The sequence below is a fragment of the Mustela lutreola genome, chromosome 2, assembly GCF_030435805.1.
Source record: "Mustela lutreola isolate mMusLut2 chromosome 2, mMusLut2.pri, whole genome shotgun sequence".
In the NCBI taxonomy this organism is placed as follows: domain Eukaryota; kingdom Metazoa; phylum Chordata; class Mammalia; order Carnivora; family Mustelidae; genus Mustela; species Mustela lutreola.
This window is the reverse complement of record NC_081291.1, coordinates 90,866,405-90,880,573: the sequence shown is the minus strand read 5'-3', so window position 1 is coordinate 90,880,573 and position 14,169 is coordinate 90,866,405. Positions and strand designations below refer to the sequence as shown.

Below are 14,169 nucleotides of genomic sequence, written 5' to 3'. Positions count from 1 at the left end.
AATCTAATTTTACTTTCTATTAAAGCATAATGAAATCCAAAAGGAAAACTGATCACTTGGAGAGAACTGCCAGTGTCGTTCGTCGGGAGGTTTGTATCTTTGGGATGTGGCAAGTTTTTCTAGGCTGGACAGTGCACACAGTTATTACCAGCTCTTGGAGGAGGCCATAGATGAGCTGCATCCCTTTGAAGGACAGTCTGGGAAAGTTTGTTATGTTTTTGTTCAGAACTTTTCTGATAAGACATATGACAACTGATTCGAAAAGTTGGCAGCGAAATACTCACATTTTCCTTTAAAACTGAGAATAAATGGATTAATTTTTGATGAAGGGAGTATAACAGCAACTGAGGGACCTACGCTCAGGACATGTGTAGTGTGTAGGGTTATATTGTAAGGATAGAACTTTGACAGCCTACATTTTATGAGTAGCTTACCTTTTCCTTTTTTTGTTTGTTTATTTGTTTGCTTCTTTTGGCATCATGTCTTAAAATCCTTGTTCTTATCCCTACTTTAGAACAACTTCTTATTTCATCAGAGGAGAAAGCACTAACATCTGAGAAAGGAAGGTGGATGAGTTCTTGTTATCCTTCCCATGTGCAGATTTTTTTCCACCATATTCAGACCCTAGAAAGCTAATCTACCACCTGAAGGGGTGTCGAGGGCTGGGAAATAAAGGATCCTCACCCTTTAACTCAGTGAGTAATCCCATTTTATTTTACAAACATAAATTGGATATTGGATTTTGCTTTTCGAGTAATTCTTCACATATTTAGATATATTTAGCTTAGTGTTGTTGTGTATTCAAACAGTAAGAAAGTTATTAAACACTTCTATAAACATGGTCAGACATTGCATTGTTGTAGGAATTTGATTTTTAGTATTAATAGTAAGATAACACTTTAATGTAAAAGACTATTGTTTAGGCCCTATTTTTCAAGTTAATTCTAAAGAAAATTGCTTTGAGATCGGGGGTAGTGTGTTTGTAGGTTCAGTTTTAGGCCAATATTTTTTTTTTTTGAGATTAGTTCAGCATAATGCATTTATGGATGTAGAGGAAAGTACAGTTTCCCCAGTGATGATAAATCTGAAAATTCTTTTTTTCTTTTTGGTTTGTTCAACATACAAAAATGCTCATTCTGTAAATATGTGACTTGTTAGGATTTTTTTTTTAAAAAGTGAAATCTTGGTACACCTGAATAGCTCAGTGAGTTAAGCATCTACATTTGGCTCAGGGTCCTGGGATCAAGCTCTGCATTGGGCTTCTTGCTCAGCTGGGATCCTGCTTCTCCCTCTGCCTGCCACTACCCCTGGTTGTGCACTCTCTCTCTCTCTCTCTTTCTCTCGCTGTCTCTTACTCTCTGACAAATAAATTAAAAAATTTTTTAAATTAAAAAAAATGAAATCTTGCCAGTTTTGAAGAAAAAACAGTTTATTTGACAAGCTTGAACTACATTCTTTTCTGTTGTTTGGTATACTTTGGTATACAGAGTTTTGAATACTTTTTATAAAGGGCCAGATAGTAAGTATTTTAGGCTTCATGGGCCATGTTGTCTTAGTTATAACTACGAAACTCTGCTTTTGTAGTGTGAAGTGGTCAAACATTACACATAAATAAATCTGAGCGACTGTGTTCCAGTAAAACATTATTTATCAAAATACCCAGATTTGGCCTGTGGATCTTAGCTTGCCAATTCCTGAATTAGAGTAGTATTTCAGAATTTTATAGGACAAAAGTATTGAGACTATCGGGGTGTTTTTTGAGAGGAGTTTTTTGTTTTAAAGATTTTATTTATTTGAGAGAGTGTGTATAGGCAGAGGGAGGGGCAAAAAGAGAAGTGGACTCCTCCCCAAGCTGAGAGCCTGATGCCAGGACCCTGGGATCAGGACTTCAGCCAAAAGGCTTATGCTTTACCAACTGAGCCACCTGGGGGTCCCTGAGTGAAGTTTTAAGAAAACTACACAGGATGTTAATGTAAGCTCTAATAGTGTGATTGCAAAGTTAAGAATTGTAATGTCCAGAAGTCAGAAAATGCACCCATGGTATGACCTTGGCAGAAGAATTTTCCATTTGCAATTCTTTTTTTCTTCATTTTTATTTCTTCTCATCTTCCAAACAGAATGGGAGCTGGGAGGAGGTGGATAAAGCCAGATGGTGTCTGGGCTACAGCTTCAGTGGGTATATAAGGTCTGTGGGGTCTCGTCCCAGTTCCTCCAGAGGATGGCTCCTAGCCATAGAGCAGGAGCCTGACCTTGGACTTGGCCGAAATGAACAGCATCTCAAGCTTGGGCCCTAATGGAACTGGATAGATCACCAACTCATTCCACTCTGGCCTTTAACTTGTATTGCAAGTGCACTTTACAGAAATGACTCCTGGCATGTCACTTGCTCTTGAGTTCAAGTCTGTGAGGTAGCCTCAGAACAGTACGGCATCTGCATTTTATGAAAGAGGAAGCAGAGCTGAGGAGATAAGCTAGTGGTTCTCCCTGAGGGAAGCTCCAGCCCTCTTTCTGACTCCTAGGACTCAGGACCCTGCTGCCCCTCCAGGAGTGGCTAAAGAATAGAGCACTCACCCGCACAGAAAGGTTTTTTCCTTGTTAGGGCTTGAGTTCCCTCTGAAGAATTTATTGAATGACCATATTATGATGTTAATGTTTTTTTCTTATCTGGGGCTCTAAATGTAACCAGCCTGAGGTCATGCTGATGCAGGAAGCTGAGGTCTGAATTGGATGACATTTGACTGTTGGTGTTCAAGTTCAGTTTTTCTTCTTAAGGCTCAAAGAATAAGCAGTCTGGGTAACCTTAGAAATGTCAAGGAGATAAAAGTAAGATTATGTAATGCTGTAAGGATTGTTGAAGTGAGACAAAGATTTCACTGGAGGGGTCACTCCATGCTTGGCCTCTAGAAGGCCCGCACTGAGCAAGACGGACTCTGTCCTTCAGTTTGACAGCAGAGTTTGGTAAGGAGAGCATTTTTAAAATGACAAATTCGAATGCTTTTGTTTGGAGATATGCCAGACACTACGCTAGGTTTTAGGGTTGCAGCACTGAGTGTGATACATAAAGTCCTTGACCTCATGTTCTAGTGGGAGTCTGATCAGAAGAGGCTGATTTTATGCACCTGGTTCACTGCGGAGAAACCTCTGATCCTTTTTCAGTCGTACTAGTTCGCTTCTTTTAGAAGCCTAATAAGCCTTATCCACAAAAGTCTTCTGTGTGTCATTACCTTTTTGTTGACAAAGCACTGGATTGTTACAAGTTCCTACTTCATTCTCACAGGCACCCTGCAAGGGAGGTGAAGGGGTCCTCACCCGATTTCACAGCTGAGGAAGTGAAGATTTCAGAGATTTAGGTGGGATGACTCTGCTTCCCGGTTTGCCCAGCCTGCCATCCTATTTCACTCTCTCAAGGGCCCTGTTTTTGATGCAAATTACATGGTGGCTTACATTTGAAGGACTTGTTTAGCAAGTGGGGGCCTCAGCCCTTGAATTCAAATCTTTGATATCAAATTGGTTTCTCTTTCTACTACAACAGAACAATGTGACAGTTGATTTAGACCAAGTTTAATTGAGCAACACCGTGGAAGATAAATTTCACATACCCTCATCTGTGTTCTAAACCAAAACTTGACTTAAGTGTTGATGTAAGAAAGGAGAGAGTTGGGGCTGGCACAGTAGTTAGTTAATAAAGTCAAATGGCTGGGCTCTTGGGGCAGAGAGCTCTGGGGATCCTATAGGGCCCGTGCTGACTGTCAAGTGCTAATAGTCTGCTTGATCTGTGGTTTTGTGGAGGCTTGGTTTTGAGTGGGGTGAGCTGCTTAGCTGGAGATCTGGACTGTGTTTTGAGTTGAACCCTTAAAATTCTCTGCCAGTCATCACCTACACATTCTGGGAAGATTGTGTGCTGGGATGGCCTTCTCCAACTTGGGGGCCTCTGGGCAGGTATCTTCCTTAATCTGGAATGTTTCTAACAGTTGATGCCTAATTTGCTGTGCTTATCAGTGTGTGATAGATAGCCTTGGAGAGATTATCCAGTCTAGGATGAGCCATAGACAGCATTAGCCTTAGCACGCTGTCAGCTCCGACAGCAGAGCATGGTGGGGAGAAAGCTCAGGCCTCCATCTCTGAGAGGTAGCTGTGCGGCTTGCGGAGGGCCTGGGCCCTGTCTTGTGGTGAGACTCCCAGGGCCATGTAGTATGATGGCTTGGCAGCCAGCCTGTGGCTCCTACCATGCTCCGGGTGGAAGCCAACGGAGAGGGGGGCCTCTTGGTGGAAGGCCCAGCATGCCAGTGTTGATCCAGAGGGTCCAGCACAGTGCCGGTGGCACAGAGACCATGTTCCATGTTCACTCGTTCCATGTTCACTGAGTAGAAGAAATGAGTGTTAATCACCCCCCACCTTCCTGGGGCTGATCACCTGTACTGCCTTGGATGAGTGACTTTGTAGTAGGAATGGTAATGGCCTCCATCTCAAGGGACGCGGTGACAGTGCGAGTATACTGTGTGGTTCTGCACAGGTGGGAGCGTGAAAAATGAGGACTTGCCTATACTGCCACTTCTAGCAGTACCCAGAACTTATTACTGTCTAAAATGTGTAGGGGTGCCTGGGTGGCTTGGTTGGTTAAGCATCTGCCTTCCCCTCGGGTAATGATCCCGGGGTCCTGGGACCGAGCCCTCCATCAAGCTCCTGGTTCTGCAGGGAGTCGGCTTCTCCCTCGGATCCTCATCCCTGTTTGTGCTCTTGCACTCTCCCTCTCTCAAATGAATAAATAAAAATAAAAAGTAAATAAAATGTGTAGTGTCAGTGCTTTTCACGGACACTTTAGCTCAACAAATTAAGCCATTTGAAAAGCAAGGCTCTTTTCTATTTTCCCCCCGAGGGGATCTAATCTGATGAAATAGATTTTATTTGAGATCTGGCAGTCCTGCTCTGAATACCTGCTGTGTGCACAGCCCTGTTCCAGGTGCAGCAGCTACAGCAGTTCCTGAAGCAGGTAAAGCCGCTGCTCTATGTGGAGCTTCATTCTAGGGCAGGTCAGCCAGAGAGTGTCAGAGGTCATCGATCCTTGAAGGCAGTAGCACAGGTGGGGTCCTGCGAGGCAGGACTGGCTGGTGGCAGGGGTGCTATTCTAAATTGGTGTGTAACACCAGAGCCAAGACAAGAGGAAAAGAGCCAGCCACGGGCACAGCATTTCTGGCAGAGGAACAGACAAGAGCCAAAGCTTGGTGGCAGGAATGAGCTTGGCATATTCAGAGGAAGGTGGTAGGATGAGAGTTAGGCAGTGCCCAGGTTGTATAAACTATTATGGGCTTGTATAAGGAGTTGGAATTTGATTCTGTGGGGAATGAAGAAAGGTTTTAAGCCGTGAAATGCCATATGATTTATATTTTCAGTGGGTCACCTCTTGCTTGATAGAACATAGCTTTTGATGGGCTTTGACACCAGCTAGAGGTGTGGAGGAGGACTAGGCTAAGGACACAGTCCCAGGAGAAGTCACCGTGGTTTCGAGTGGGGTTGTAGGGGTGGAGGTGGGGAACTAAGACAGAGGAAGGACTGATAGGATTCACAGATTGGGAGTGAAAGGGCTGTAGTGGATGTAGTACGAGCAGAAACAAGAGATTTCTAGCTTTGGGATTTGAATAATCTGAGTAGATAATGATGCATATATTTGCTAATATGGAGAAGAACAAGTTGGATGAGGGGAAACAAAGTGCTCAATTTTGGAATAATCCAGGGTGGGAGGGTAGGATGTGGGTAGAGTTAGAGATGAAACAAGATTAGCCGTAAGTTTCATCAGCTTCTCTCAGCTGTTGGATCTGGGTGGAGATTCATTATACTGTTTCTATTGGTTTTGTATATGTTTGTTTCCCATAATAATAAAAAGGAAGAAGCTTGGGGAGATAAAAGAGTTTTATGTTGGATGTGTCATTTGAAATGGAAATTCAGATCAACAGTTGGATATATGAGTTTTGAAGTTCACTACTGGAAATAAAAGGTTTTAGCCTTGTAGAGAGTAGGGGAAGGGACCTGCAGCTCAGCCCTGGAATGTGTCAACGTTTGGAGGTGCAGCAGAAAAGGAGGGAAATCAGCAGGGTGTTGGGGAAGCCAGGAAAAGGGGTTTCAAGGGAGGAGTGGCCAACTGTTGAACTCGACGTGAACAGGCATCATTGGATATAGCAAAATAGAAGATGGATGACCAGAATGACCGCTAGTACATTGCTAGAGTGAAAGCCTAAATGGACTTTGTTGGAGAGAGAATGGGAGAGAAGGAAGTGAAGCCAGGGCTATATGCCCTTTTGAAAATGTTTTAGTAAGTGAATGTGAGCAGAGAAAAGGCCAGACAACTGGATTAAGGGAGAGGCTTGTTTTGTTTTGTTTGTCTTTAGAAGCAGCAAAGCACAGTGGCCTGATTCCTGAATTCGAATCTTTTCTTTGACACTTATTAGCCTTGGGACCTCCGTTTTGTAATATAAAACATATAAAATGAGGGGCACCTGGGTGGCGCAGTCGGTTAAGCCTCCAGCTCTTGGTTTTGGCTCAGATCATGATATTGGGGTCCTGGGATCAAGCCCTGCAGTGGGCACCGATATCCACGTGGAATCTGCTTAAGATTTGTCTCTCTCCTTCTCCCTCTGCCCCCTCCTGCTTGTGCTCTCTTTCTCTCTAAAGTAAATAAGTAAATCTTTAAAAAAATGGGAATGACAATAATAATGCCTGTTTTCTAGAGTTGTTGCAAAGAATGCATGAATGAGTACACAAAGTGCCTGCTGCATGGTAAGTTGTGCGTAGATGTTTGCGGCTGACGTTAGGTGAGTGGAAGATTGCGTGCTTGCGACACTCTGTGTCTTGTGGAGAGGGGAGAAGAGGAGTGATGTGTGAGAGAGGGTACTGCTGGAGAAAGCAGAGAGGAAACTCAGCCCAGGGGGACAAGTTAGCCTTTGGTAGGAGCAAGGAGATTCCATTTGTCATGCCAGGACAAGGTGTGGACAGACCAAGCTACTTACAAAGGTGTCCAGTTGGCAGGAATTTGAGATCTTTCCCCTTGTCAGTAAATCATTTCAGTAAAACCAGTTTCTTTTAGTCAGATTCCTACTCATCGCATTGGTTTTCTGCCACAGTTTAAAGAATATCTCTGGGCCTTGATCTCCCTATGTGTAAAATGATGTACTATTTTGGAGAATGACTAAAATTTCCTTCGACTCTGAAATTCTCTGTGTCCTAATGATATTTTTGTTTAAGGTTATCTCTAATCCTGGCTTTGTCTACATTTTTAAACAGCAAAACAAATGGATGGGAGTGAACAGAGGAAGCCAGCTAGGTTTCCCAAAGAAAGACCTATTTCCTGCACAGAGAGTTTTGCAGCAACAGTAACAACAAAGTACCCTACATAAAACCAGTTTTTAAAATCAGTATGATGGAATTTCCTTTTAGATGCTGACTCCGTCAAACCATTAAAAATGTGTGCTAGTAAAAGTTGGCAAACCTATTGTTATTTTATTGAACGGTAGAAAAGTCTAAATGTTATTTTATGGAAAACTTCATTTCCTGCCATGTGTTTCAACTTAGGACATGGCTAGTTGAGGTTTTCAGTTGTGAAATCTTTTGATCCGTTAAGCATGAGAACAAGTACAAATGGTAAAACATGTAGTCTCTCCATCATGTTTTGCTTATTCGTAAAAGTAAAGAAAGAATGGCATATAACAAGGGCCATGATTACAGATCTTAATTATATGAAACTAGCTCCAGAATAAAATAAAGATGTCCCCTTCAAAAAGATGTTTCTAATGTTTTTAATCTACATTATTAGAATTCTTTATGTAGTATGTAGATTTGCATTAATTGAATAAAATAAAGTATTAATAGGAAGGCATGTGTTAAAAAATAATGAGTCATGCAACATATTTTGTGTGACCGGTTAGAGCAGTTTTGCCCAGGTTAGTAGGACTGATCACAACAGGTGTATTACCGTTTGTATTAATAGCAATAAGCATAAAACGTCTGGGAACATTTTTGTTCATAGAGGCTATCTAAGTGAAAATACGACTTTTTAATAGAAAATGTAACTTCTTTCCTTTCTTCATTGAATTTTATATTTGAACATTAGCAAGCGATTGTTGATTTCATTTTCATTGACTGAAGCATGCTGACCTTCCAGCTGAAATTCTGTGTCCCCCTGCCTGGCTCCCCCTCAGTAATTATTAATGTTGGTTTCCCTGCCCCCAGGTGACTCTTGAGGATGTTCTTAAAGTTGTCTAGTTTTATCAGTGAATCCAACAGATGCCAGTTAAAATGTTATAAATGAAATAATCTAGCTCTTGGCTATGTTTTTACAGATTATTATGTTGAAAGAAAATAATGAATGTTTATACAATAAACTTCTTTTTGGTATATCTAAGAAAAATAAGAGCAATAACATAATGGAGAGTCCTCTGGTGCATCTTATTACTTGTTTTTGTAATAAGGTATTTGAAATAGTATCTGGCAGACGGAGGAAGATTCCTGTTCTACTGAAGAAGTTCCGCCTTCCCTTACCTCTCTCCCAGTGTTAAGCATGAATCTAGATTTTCTGTAGTGGTTACCCCTATCCCTCCTTTTCTTTTTAAACAACAAAAGGTTCCTGAACGTCAAATTTTTGTTCAGGAAACTAACTTTAAGTGACTCTTAGTTAGAGTTTTCATTCATTCTGCAAGTATTTACTCAATCTTCAGCATGCGTTGAGCCCTGTGCTTGATCTGGGGAATTCATACAGACGCAGATTGAACCCTGTACCTGACCTTGGGAGGCTTGTAGTCTCGTGTGGTGGAAGAGACTCGTTCTTGAGGATTGGTGGTTACACTAAGATGTGCTAAGTATGATAAGAAGATAGAAACATTTTATTGGTAGAATTGAGGGGATGGAGAGAAGCAGGAAAATGTTAGGCAGGGGTTAGTCTTTGATCAGAGGAGTAGGAGGTTGAGGGACAGGGCTGAGAGTGTGGTGCGTGCCAAATGACCTAGGCGGGGTTTTGGGAGGCCAGCAAATGTCAGGTGCCTTTGAGAACAGCAGATTTTCCAGCTTGGCTGGTAAACCACTAGCCTAGGGATACAAGAGAGGTCAAGCTACAAAGGCCATTTAGCGTTTTTGTTGTTGTTGTTTTTTGTTTTTTTGTTTTTCAGTTGAGTGTTAGCCACTGAAGGTTTTTGAGCTAGAGGGTCACTCAGTGAGGTCAGAATACTAGCAGTATTTAGCTGTTGGCTGCTTTGAGAGAGACAGTAAGGCTAAGGCAGCGGTTCAAGTGAGAAGAAATTCTTGGCTTAGGATGCCAGTGGGTGAGCATGGGGAGGAAAAGACAGGAGCTGAATGTGTGGAACTTGTTCATGGTAGGGACAGGATGCTTGGAAGAGAGTCAAGGATTCTGTGTGTGTGTGTGTGTGTGTGTGTGTATTTACGTGTATACATGTACCAGTTGAAAATGGATTTGACTCTTGAGTTCAGGATAAGAACTGAATGGAAATCCTGGTGAGGGGAAGCAGCTGATTCTGTGGGACCCTATCTCTGCGTCTCCAGTGCCAGGCAGCACATGCTCAGGGAATGTTTGTGGAAGGGATGAATATGGTGGATTTCGTTGGACACATAAGTGAGCTTGCCATTGGGATGGGACTGTCACGTGAATAAGGGGCCAAGCATACCTAGGTTCAAATCCTGACTCAGCCATTCCTGAGTGATCTTGAGCAAGTTACCAAACCTTGCTCATTCAGAATGGAGGGTAGCAGCATCCGTTGGGATACAATTTAATTATTCCTATGAACTAAACGACTTGGTGTCCATGAGACCCTTAAGTCCGCACCTAGAATACACCTGAGATAAACGCTCCTCAGTCATTGGCTGTTACTCACAGGGGAGCACAGATGTGGGCCTGATTGCCAGAAAAGTAACGATGAGTTGGGGTGAGGGTTAGTAGCTTTGAGAATACCTGAGAGCTCTGGCCTAGAGGTGGGAGAGGGCGGAGGAGCGAGGCAGTTTAGAGGGAGAGGCCATTGAGAAAGTGCGAGGACCGAGGACCAGGTGGGAGAGGCAGGAGGAGACCTGGAGAGTTCCGTATCAGCTCTCCCAGGCAAGGAGAATGTGTCAGGAGGGATGGAAGTCAAAAGTATGGAGCGCAGAGAGCTCAGGGAGGGGCAGAACGGAGCCTGGACATTTGAATTTGGTTGTTCAGGCAGGTGTCCGTGCACTTTAGAAGTTGTTGCTGTAGAGTGGGAGCCCAGTTAGCTGTGTTGACCAAGAGTGTCATGGATGGAGAAGATACTGTTGAATGAGGAAGTATCAGTAGAGCCAGAGATTAAAGACAAGATTTCTAAAATAGCTTAAAGACAGTATGGCTTTGAAGTCTATTCTGGCAAATAGCTAGGATGTGGTACAAGACCACTTTACTTTATAGGTGCTTAGTGTTGTTCATGATAATAGGCCCCCGGGGGTGTGCAGTACTCAGTGCATGAGGGCCTACGTGGCAACCCTGGGGTAGTTTTGTATAGATATCAATATATGAATATAGGGTAATGTATAATATAATATAATATAATATAATAAACACTAATAAGCTAATTATAATGAATGTATTAAGATACATTATAACCAACATTGAATGGGTACTTACTATGAGCAGCAGCATTATAAGTGGTTTGCACGTATTACTTCTTTACTTCCCCCTGCAGCTCTGAGATACAGGTATTGATCTTATTTATAGCCGAGGGGGGACTAGGTAATGTGCCCAGAGGCCCACAGCTGCTAAGTGTGTGCTGGGGGCACGATTACATACCAGGCAGTGTGCGACAGTGTGGTGACAGAGCCCGAGCTGTCACCAGCCACACTATGCTGCTGCTTTTTATTCTGTCGTTGAACTGTTTAGGGCAGGCAAATGGCAGTAAGTACCGTGTCTGATAAACAAGAGGTCTAAGGGGAGGAGTCATTACCCTGAAGGAAGGGGCCGGTGGGAGTAGGTGCAACCCTGGTTCGGAGAGGGAGGGTAAGACTAGGACCAGAAGTGCAGGAAGAAGCTCGGTGTGGACACCCCACTTGCTCTCAGGAAGAGGAGAAGGAAGACTGGCAAAAATCCAGAGGAAAAGAGGCAAGGGATTTTATGGGAGCAAGACATTTCCAGAGATGTTTTGAGTTGATGAGGGAGACCAACCATCTGGAGAACTTTGCAGTGGGTTTTTATAAGTTGTTTCCCACTGGTAGTTGGATTCGACCGAGGCCTGTTAGAGAAAGGGACAGAAGGAGCCAGCTTTAGGGTGTGAGGTCCTTTGATCTTGACAACTTTCCAAGGAACGCTTGGATGAAACAGTGAAGCTGACACCATCTGAGGAGAATCACTGTGTTTTGGTCACCTGCTACTGCTTTTGTTTGCTTCCAGAAGTGGAGTTGAATGGCAGTCAGAGGTCAAGGAAAGAGTCATATTATCTTTTCTCCCCTGTCATGAAAATACCCCAGATTTCAGGAGGAAGAAAAACTCAAAGGTAGAAGAAACAAAAAAGGAAGGAGGAAGTAGAGGCATTTTGAATTTGGGAGATGCTGAGGTGTGGATGACACTGAGGAGAGCCTAGCTCACACTTTAGGATTTTCTAGAAACCAGAATAGTGTTTTGAATAGTGCTTCTAATAGTGTAGTGAAGGACTGTTTTGATACAGTTCAGAGGTTGTGCACTGGTTGTATTTTGTCAAAGATAATTAACACTGATTTAGAAAAAATTTAAAAAATGAAAACATAGGGAGTACAAACCCAATTTGTTGTCCATAATTAGATTCAACAGACTGAAATTGCTAAAAAAAAGTGCTTGCTTGTAATTTCTGAAATTTACTAGTCCTGGACTTCTCACAGGCTCAGAACACACACAAGCTCATAAACTACGGTGGGTTTCACTTTATGTATGTCATACATACTCCCGCTAGGCAGGTGGTTCACAGGGCTCCCGTTCCCCCAGGCTCTTTCCAGATGACCCAGCCCGGTACATGGGACGTACTAGGTGCTCAACAAACCAACACTTATTAAACAGCCCCTTTAAGAGATGAATTTTATCTGCAGAATAAAATTCAATTAGTAGGATAGCAAGTCTCTCAAAAATAATTAAATTTGTTCACCAGGTGGTGGGCAGCATTTTAAAGCAAAGTGTGCTTTTCCTTTTTTTATAGTTTTCAAAAATCACGTCTTTGTAGATTTCAACAAACCTTAGTTGCCAGAAAGCCACTATTTGTTCCTGGTGTGTAGACACACTAACCTCAGCTACAGATCATCTCTTGACTCTAGGTCGTGTCAGCTGCTAAGGTGTGTGGGGCTGCGAATGAGTCGCCATCTGTGAAGAGGCTCCGCCTGCTTGTTGCAGATAAAGACTTTTCTTTTAAAGCTGGCCAGTGGTAAGTGGCTTTTCTGTTTCTGTAGTGTTGTGTGTTCAAGAAGGTGCTGTCAATGACAAGGGCTTATTTATTTATTTATTTAGAGAAAGAGAGCAGGAAGAGGGAGAGAGGGTTGGAGAGAAAGAGAGAGAAAGAGAATCTCAAGTAGACTGTCGTGAGTGTGGAATCTGGATGCGGGGCTTGATCCCATGACCCTGAGATCATGACCAGAGCCGAAACCAAGAGTTGGATGCCCAGCCAACTGAGCCACCCAGGTGCCCCTAGAAGGGCTTATATTTTCTTCCGGAAAGGACTACTGTGGCTAGCTGTTTCTCCTGAGGAATAGGAATTCTAGACCATCCCCATTCAGGAGGAGCCTTCTTTCCACATGAAGAATCTGATTCCCTTCCTTGCCCCAGAGCTCACCTTGGTTTTGAGCCCTTGACCTTCTCAGTCATAGATGAAAATTGCTGCCTTCAGTTTTGTAGATTGAAACAAAGCTTAGTTCTGAGCCATGGACCTGATAATTGATGATTATGCTCTTTAGAAATGGTTGCTATGATAGAATGCACTGGAATAATCTAATCTGCTTGATTATTTGTTGTTGGGGATGGATACATTTTTAAAAATTAATTGTTGTATCAGATAGAGAGTAATTACAGCAGTCTGGAAAGAAGAATGCCCAGTTAGGTCACAGAGCTGACCACCCTGTCGACTGAATTCCTGCCTTACTTGTCTGAGTTGCATATAAATTTTTTGCTGAATCTATTATCAGGATTCCCCAGTCGGGCCCAACCTGCACCATGCTCCTGATTTTGCCCGGATTGACTCCCTGCTGAATGGGGTGGTCTGGGACTGGTCAGAATACTGACAGGCCCAGCTGTCCCACTGTTCCTGCGAGTGGCCTCACTGAGTTGCAATTCAAGTGGAGTTGTAAATAAAGCAGCTTGTATTTCCTTAGGAAAGGTGTGTTTGGGTGTATGTTTCCTTTATTTAAATAAAGCATTCATTTCTAAGTGAATTTCTGGCGTGTCAATCTTGGTAGTTAGTGTTTCTTAGGAGTCACTTGACTAATTTTGGCAGTCCATCTGGAAATGCGGTTTTGTTAGGAGGAGGATGTGTGATAATAGCGAGAGAGCAGTCTTGTGTTAATAGTTTGCCTTTGAATTTAGAACTAGAAAACAAGATGCTGATTGCACTAATTTGCGTTTGTGAGGCAATTTACTGCAATCTTTGCACATGTTCAGTGATACATATTAAATGCATTTGGGCTGTTTTAGGGGGGCGGGCAACATTTTTACCCTTCAAAAATAGTTAAGCAGTTATTCCATTGAAAAGTGGAAACTTTAATTGTAGTGATCTGTCTTTCCATACTTGCCTTCTGTGAAAGCGTTTGGGTCCCGTGCGAAGCATTGTCTCTGGGCCTTTGGCTCTGGATTGCACCAAGACTCTGGATTAGAGAAGGCCCGGGTGCTGGTTTATAATGCTGCTACCTTGGTGTGCCTGCAAGTGTATTAGCTCTTGCGAACTGCAGTTACCAGATCAGAAAAATATGTAGTGGTATTTTTAGTGATACAGAAACAAATAGGGTTCCCTTGTGATCTTCAAGGTAAAATTTTTCAGGGTTGGTATTCTGTATCCCATATCGATGAATGGATTTGGTAATCTCACTGATGTTGGGACAGGCTTTAGAATGTGCCTGACGAACCCTGCTCCAGAGGGCAGATGTCTTGAAGGTCATCTCTGGCTATTAAGTACCAATCGACCTTTCCCTGCCAGGTGTCCATCAGTATTCATTCCTGGC

At 42.9% G+C, this 14,169-nt stretch overlaps 1 protein-coding gene across 3 annotated transcripts in view; it reads left to right on the top strand.

Annotated features, from left to right (window-relative positions):
- The window catches only part of OXNAD1 (oxidoreductase NAD binding domain containing 1), a 36,606-nt gene that overhangs the window by 8,734 nt on the left and 13,703 nt on the right, over nucleotides 1–14,169 (top strand). Inside the window, exons 2-5 of one of the 3 annotated variants that reach the window (XM_059162545.1) lie at nucleotides 26–89; nucleotides 515–695; nucleotides 6,723–6,771; nucleotides 12,280–12,386. The exons of 1 other annotated variant lie outside the window; for it this stretch is intronic. In XM_059162545.1, coding sequence (XP_059018528.1) covers nucleotides 6,745–6,771; nucleotides 12,280–12,386 — 134 coding nt within the window. In that variant the 5' untranslated portion in view covers nucleotides 26–89; nucleotides 515–695; nucleotides 6,723–6,744. The remainder of the gene's footprint in view (nucleotides 1–25; nucleotides 90–514; nucleotides 696–6,722; nucleotides 6,772–12,279; nucleotides 12,387–14,169) is intronic. One more of the 3 variants, XM_059162544.1, reaches the window with a different exon arrangement.